Consider the following 7743-nt stretch of genomic DNA (forward strand, 5'->3'; position numbering starts at 1 on the left):
AAAAAAAAAAAAAAAAAGGAAAATACAGGACATCAACCCATGTCTTCCACATGCACACACATAGCCTCGCACTCCCACGTCATGTATGTGAACATACTACCCACTCACACGAATAAACACAGTACGTCGGAAACATAATGAAGGATTGAAGGAAAAGCAGACTCACCCGAGGATGACGGCTTCCAGAAGTAAAGTCAGTGGAATTGTGAATTTCCTGAGCACAGTGAACATTGGCAAGCTGTCAGAAAAGATCCAACCCTAAAGTCAGGCACATAGTGTCAGCTGCTATTTTTGTTTTAAACATGGTAAACATTTTTAATTAAGGTCATTTTCCAAATTAAATATAATGAGTTAACATTCATTGTAATATTTACCATTAACAAATCATATTAAGTCATAAAACAGGGATTGAATAATTTCCTGCCACTTTGGCAAACTGATTCAACACAAAATCTGTCAAATCTTATCTGGCTTTCTTTTTCCTACAGAAACTGGCAAGTTAATTCCAAAATAAATATAGAAATTCAAGGGCCCCAGATAGCCAAACCATGTTGAAGGATAACAAAGTCAAGGGGCTAGAGAGATGGCTCAGTGGTTAAGAGCACTCGCTGCTCTTGCAGAGACACAATTTCAGTTCCCAACACCCACACGGAGGCTCACAACCACCTATAACTCCAGTTCCAGGGGATCTGACACTCTCTTTTGTTCTTCATGGGCACTTGCACTCACACGCACAAACTCATGCACACACACACGTACACACATAATTAAAAATAAAATCAATTATTTTAAAATATATATTTTAAAAGATAACCAAGTTGGGGGCTGGTGGGACAGCTTGGCTGGTAAAGACACCCTCTGCTAAGCCTAATAACCTGAGTTTAATCTCATGACACAGATTAGCCGAAGAAGAGGATCAGTTTCTAAAAGTTGTCTTTCGACCTCCATGTGCAGAGAGAGAGAGAGAGAGAGAGAGAGATTTCTGAATGTTTTAAAAATAAAGTTAGCAAAGTAGGTGCACTCACATTTCCCAACTTCAAGATTTACTACAAGCTACAGAAACCAAGACTACCTATTACTGATTTAATAATATATATGTAATTAATGGAATAGAATTGAAGGACAGAAAATAAAGGCTTGCAATTACCTTGTTTCTTTTTATTGTCTTTGTTGCATACTCATCCCTATAATCGATTTCCGAAGCTCCATTCCCCCAAGCAGGGTCTTAGAACCTCCTCAACAGTAATTCCTTATCGCTTAGCTCCAAGCTACTGGTTATCTATCCTGTGCCCCATCTTTGTAAACTTGCCTACTCTAGACATGTGAAGCAGACAAATGCAGTCCAGGCTGGCACAGAACTTGTGGTCTCCTGCCTCTGCCTCCTAAATAGTACAATTACAGGCATGCAACACCTCTCCCAGATCAATAGATTGATTTTACCAAGGGTTGTAAGATAACACAATGGAAGAAAGATATAACTTTCCAAAGGATGGTGCTAGGACATCTATAACTCCCATGAAAGAATGAAACTGAATTCCTACACACATCACACTACACACACACATACACACACACACTCACACACACACGACATCGACCTTATATATTTATTATCTGACATGAAATATAACAAGGACTTAAGTGCAGGAACTAAAGCTGTATAAGAGAGAATGCTCACGATCCTGGATCAAGCAAGCCTTCTCAGATACAATACCAACAACATAGTCAGCAAAAGAAAGGATGCACAGGAATGTAGCTCAGTGGTAGAGCACCTCTGTAGCATATGCAAGGCCAGGAGTTCAATCCCCAGAACTACAAAAATAAAAACAATATAGAAACAATATCTAAAGTAGAAATAATTAAAATTTAAAACTTTGATGTTTTATGTTTATCATCAGGATGCACATATAAATGGACTATAATTCAACTCTTAAAAGAAATGGAAGTCAGATGCACTCTACCATGGATGAACTCTGAAGACACCATGCTATGGAAATAATCCAGATCCTCACCCCCCAAAACTGGACAATTGTTTGTATCTACCCAGAGAAGGCAAAGCTACAGGTGCAGAACATAAAGCAGAGATTACCGGTAGCTGGGGGCTAAAGAGATCGCTCAGTGGGCAAGAGAGCCCTTGCTGTACTATCATGAGGACCTGAGTTCAAATCCCCAGCATCTACATATGAAGTTAAGCATGTTTGTATATGCCTGTAACCTCGGTATTGGGAGGAAGAGACCAGTAGATGCCAGAAGCTTGCTAGTCAAGTAGCCTCACCAACAAGGTGAACTTCCAATTCATTGAGAGACCCTGTCTCAAGGGAATAAGATGGAGAGTAACAGAGGAAACTCAACATCCCCCTCTGGCCTCCTTGTGGGTACACATACCACATGCAAACTCACATGCACGCAACACATAAGAGAGGGAGAGGGAGGGGAGGAGGGACGGAGAGGGAAAGAGAAAGGAAGAGATCCAGAGACTGTGGGTAGAGACTGCTTGTTCGTTCCCAGCTTCCCAGACCCTAAAAATCACACAGAAACTGTATTAATTACAACACTGTTTGGCCAATAGCTTAAGCGTATTTCTAGCTAGCTCTTACATCTTAAATTAACCCATTTTTATTATTTTGTATTTTACCACAAGACTCGTGGTTTACCAGTAAGATTCTCTGGCATCTGTCTCCTCTGGCAGCTACATGGCATCTCTCTAACTCTGTATTCTCTCTCTCTCTCTCTCTCTCTCTCTCTCTCTCTCTCTCTCTCTCTCTCTCTGCATATATATCTTTTCCAGCTTGGCTATTTTCTGCCCTGCTATAGGCCAAAGTAGCTTTGTATATTAATCAATGGTAGTAAAACATATTCACAGCATACAGAGGGGAATTCCCACATCAAGAGACTGAGAAATTGAGACTAGCTAAAAGGATTATTGTTTAGTGGACTCAGAGTTTCTGTTTGGGATGATGAAAAAGATTCTGAAATAAATAATGGTGGTGGTCACACTATGCATATACTTTTTTAGAGATAGAGTCTAGCCTCAAAATCATTATGTAGCAAGTCTGGCCTGGAAGGCTCAGCAATTGTGCTTTGTAGGGTTAAGCCCAGCCCATTGGGGGCAGGTTCGCCTCGGGCTAATGTTTACCTATAAATCTGCCGGGCATGCGCCCACCCTTTCCTTCTGCTTCCTGTTCTCCGCGGGGAACCGTGGTACTGTAAGTCTATTTTCCCCATTAAAGCTGTGTATATTTTTTACAATCTGTCTGCATTCATTTACGCCGCTACAGTGCTTCAGCCTCCCAAATGCTGGGATTACACACACATGTAAATATAATTAATGCACTTGAATTGTACATTTAAAACAGATACAGAGATAAACTTTGTATTATGTATACTTTATCTAAATTAGAAAGACTTTAAAATTTTGGTGTTTCAAAGTACACTGTCTGCCATAAAAACATGAGGCCCCCTGTCTGGTTCTCTAGCATGCCCAGGTATGGACATCTATAAACACAGCACTAGGGACAGGGACAGGAGGATCCCTGGGACTTGCTCGCCAGCTGGTCTGGCCAATCAGTGACCTCTAGACTCAGGGAAAGACCCTATCTCCAAAAATAAGACAAAGAGTGATAGAAGAAAACACATCTCTCCCGTGAAGAGTTCTTTCCCTGCTGCTGCAAAAAAGACCTTTACAAAAGCAACTTAAGGAAGGAGGGTTTGCTTCTGGCTCACAGTTCAAGAGCACAGTCCATCATGATGGGAAGAAAGTGGCAGATCATATGATAATCAGGCAGCAGAACAAGGAAGGCTGGTACTCACCTCGGCTTCCCCAGGCACAGCGTCTAGGACCCCAGGCCAGGGAAGGGCAACCTAACCAAAACTATTCCCCAGCCGCTCTCAGACTGTCTTAACCTAGACAGTGCCCAAGGCTTGTAGCTTACGTTAGTCGGGCTGATGATCAAACCCTCCTCACAATTCCAGTCCACCCCTGCACACACGCACACACACACCATCGATCAGCTTGCACACGAGTCTTGTTTCTGTAGATTTCAGATCACAGTTTCTGGTTAGTAGTTTGATAGTGTGACCTTTCTATAAATGATTTTCATTTTCCACAGTAGCTTTTAATAAGATTAATCAAAGCATGGTGAAATAAACACAGATGCAAACACGTCAAGTATAGTCCATACTTAAACCTATTGTCTGACATTCATTTTTTCCTTACCCCAAACGTGATCTGTGCCAAGTCTGACAGGATATTCCTGTTTCTATACAACTACGATGAAAAGTTACCATGGTCATATGCGTATAAACAAACCCACCCCAGAGGATCACCTTTTCTCTACCTGACAAACACAGACCTCATACTTATGTTGAGACATGACCATCAAGAAAAGCATAAGCTTTTTTAAAAAAAATATTTATTTATTTATTATACAATATTATGTCAGTGTATATATGCCTGCAGGCCAGAAGAGGGCACCAGACCCCATTACAGATGGTTGTAAACCACCATGTGGTTGCTGGGAATTGAACTCAGGACCTTTGGAAGAGCAGACAATGCTCTTAACCTCTGAGCCATCTCTCCAGCCCAAGCATAAGCTTTTTAAACTTTCCTAGAGACGTTTCTAATTAAACTCAAAACTATACTTTCTCAAATTGTTAAATACTAATGTTTCCCACATGATACCTGTGATTCAAACCTACCTACCTGGGAAGAGGGACTGTGAGTGAAAAACTGCCTCCATCAGAAGGCCTTGTGGGGACGGATGTGTGGCATTTTCGTGATTGTTAATGGATGTAGGACCCAGGCCACCCTGGGCAGTGCTCTGCCCAGGAAGAGAGCAAGCCAGAGGAAGTGGGGAAGCGTGCGAGTAAGCACCATTACCCTGTGGTCTCTGCTCCAGTTCCTGCCCTGCCTTTCCTCAACAGAAGGTAACCTGGAAGCTAAAATAAACCCTTTCCTGCCCACACTAGTTTGGGCCATAGTGTTTATCACAGAAACAGAGAGCAGACTAGGACATCACCCAAGCAAAATCTAGAAAACCAAACTCAGCGTTTGCACCACCAGAGGTGATGGATACCCCTCCCCACTGTCATCTTGAACTGTACCTTAATTTACTGGTGCTTGATAGGCCACTGATATGGTTTCCAACGTAGAGAAGAGGCAGAGGAAAGAGCTTCAATAAAAGGGAAAAGATGCCGTTAGAACTTCATTTGCATGCTTTCCTTGTGTGTGTGTGTGTGTGTGTGTGTGTGTGTATGTATGTATGTATGTATGTATGTAGAGTTCTTAGACAGCAAGAGACAGATGGGTGGCCACCTCCCACCTGCGCTAACCACGCTCATAACTAACACAGTTCTCCTTGTGTTCACAAGGAAAGGAGGGCCTTAAGTCAAAACTGCCTGGCCAAGCCTTGGGAAGACTCCTCAATCAGTATGACAGACAATAAAAAGATTACCGTTTTGAGCCATTACATTATTCAGCAAAGAGTAAATGGCACGGCCCCCAAAAGCCCACAGAGCCCTGCTTCATGATGAAATATTTAAGCCCTTACTTTGAGACCAAAGATGCCATTTCTATCAACATGAGCTACACAGCAAAGAAGGTAAAAGACAAGAAAATTAGCTTCTCGGGGAGTAATTTTGATTGGATAACTTGAACCTACATACAAAAAAAGACAAAAAAAAAGTCTAATAAAGCATCATTAATGCTCCTTATTGTACACACTGTGGACTGAAGTTCCCAAAAGGGTTGGGGAAGGTAGGGAGATGGAGACGGAGGGAGGTGGGAGAGGAAGACAGGAGAAGCTTCACTTGTGTGGAAGATTCTAGAAGGACTAATAGGGAAATTTCAAGGTTATGGAGAATTAAAATGCAAGAGACAAATTATCTTGGGTTATATTTAGTCCCTTTGAAAGCCATCTACCTCCCAGCCCTGTATCTGACCTAATATCCTATGATTATCAACTGTAAATACATATGAAGAAGCTATTCAAGGGTTTCTTAAGAAACACCAGTTAAACCTCTTAATCCAAACACTACCATTAGCTACTTCATATCATCCATCAAAGGGTTACTCTAAGAATTTAATGTCTGTCTCAAGCCTGGTCCCCTGCAGCCAGTTGTTAAAAATTACTTCCACTCCATATTCCCAGTAGGAAAACAGATCTTTCAATGCAGCTTCCATGTGTACTTGTACATTTATTCAATGTATCAAACTGTATTCTTAACTCTAGCTTATATCAGGTTAAAGTGAAAATGCAAGCCGGAAGTGTAGTCAAACACCATTAGTCCCAACACTCGGGTGGCAGAAACAGGTGAGTTCAAGGCCAGCCTGGTCTACAAATCAAACCAGAGCTCTGTTACACAGTAAACTGTGTCAAAAAACAACAACAACAAACAAACAAACAAACAAAAAACCAACCACAAAAAAAAAACTAAAAATAAAATCTGAAAACGTAAGTCAGTAAGCTAGGACCCAGGGCAAATCTGGCCCATGCTTATTTATATAAAGCTTTATCATAACATGACCACACTGACTCATTTGTGTGTCACACAGGGCTTCTTTCACGGTACAATAAACAGTGAGTCCGGCCCTTAGCCAAAGAGTTCGCAAAACACCGGCTTTAAAAACTAAGAGCATTTGTGTTGTTAAACACCTACTACGTTCACATTTTTCTCTGCCTCCTACCTCGATGCAGCCATGCTGAGGTAAGGCTTTACACAGGTACAAGGGATCCAAGCTCAGGTCTCACACTTCCTCAGCAAGCACTTTACACACTTACAGATCTCACAAGCCCAGCTCAGCCTGTCTGCATCTTCATTGAGTTATACAAATAGATATTTATGTATAAAATATTTATTAAAAACTTTCTCATATAGGTGGTAATGGAACACACCTTTAGTCCAGCACTCGGGAGGCAGAGGCAGGCAGATCTGTGAGTTCAAGGCCAGCCTGGTCTACAGAGCAAGTTCCAGGAAAGCAGGGCTACACAGAGAAACTCAGGCTCAAAAACCAAAAAGTAAAAAATAACAAATTTTTCTTCCAGCACTGACGAGGCTTAAGAAAAGGATTTGGAGTTCAAATCTGACCTGAAATGATACATAAGAGCCAATCCCAAAGAAGAAAAATAAAGAAAACCAACTTTCTACTGAGTGTAAGGGGAAAGGAAGATCCACAGTGTATGAAATGGATCCCTACTTTAATCCAATTGGATCTTTTGTGTGTTTGTTTGCTTGCTTTTCATTTTTTAGTTTGTTTGTTTGTTTATCTTTTAAACATACCTTTCCGGGAATTTTCTTGTCAAAATCAGGGAAGTGGATTATTTTATTTAGCTTGGATACATACAGTATCATTATGGTGGTGGCCATCTAGAAGAGAAAGAAACAGCAAAATACCGTCTGGAAAGACAGTGTGAGGTTTACTGGTACAATGGTGTAATCAGAGCATATTTATCAGAAACAGAACCCAAAAATCTACTTTTCAGGCTGAAGGGAGGGATCTCGTGGAAGCTAAGATTCTCACCCATGGATGAGAAGTTGTTCGAATCAGAACAGGTAAAATGTATCATTGAGTGGACTCACCTGGATACATTGTCTCAGGGACTCTAGAAACAGCCATGGAGTAAACAAAGGATTGTCTCTGAGAGTAACCAGACTGACCGGATGACCCTGGACCACACTTCCACAAACGGAGTGTATGGTCTGTTAACTTCCCTTAAAGGCCAGAGAGAGGAAACAATTTTTTTT

The 7743-nt window shown here is 41.3% G+C and overlaps 1 protein-coding gene across 2 annotated transcripts in view; it reads right to left on the reverse strand.

Moving 5' to 3' along the window:
- Slc35d2 (solute carrier family 35 member D2) overlaps nucleotides 1-7743 on the reverse strand; it is a 34434-nt gene that overhangs the window by 18554 nt on the left and 8137 nt on the right. For both annotated transcript variants that reach the window (XM_005371637.3, XM_026778258.1), the window contains exons 3-5: nucleotides 7279-7365; nucleotides 5104-5171; nucleotides 167-238 (exon numbers count right to left, since the gene is read on the reverse strand). In XM_005371637.3, coding sequence (XP_005371694.1) covers nucleotides 167-238; nucleotides 5104-5171; nucleotides 7279-7365 — 227 coding nt within the window. The remainder of the gene's footprint in view (nucleotides 1-166; nucleotides 239-5103; nucleotides 5172-7278; nucleotides 7366-7743) is intronic.

Source organism: Microtus ochrogaster, unplaced genomic scaffold (genome assembly GCF_000317375.1).
Source record: "Microtus ochrogaster isolate Prairie Vole_2 unplaced genomic scaffold, MicOch1.0 UNK118, whole genome shotgun sequence".
In the NCBI taxonomy this organism is placed as follows: Eukaryota; Metazoa; Chordata; class Mammalia; order Rodentia; family Cricetidae; genus Microtus; species Microtus ochrogaster.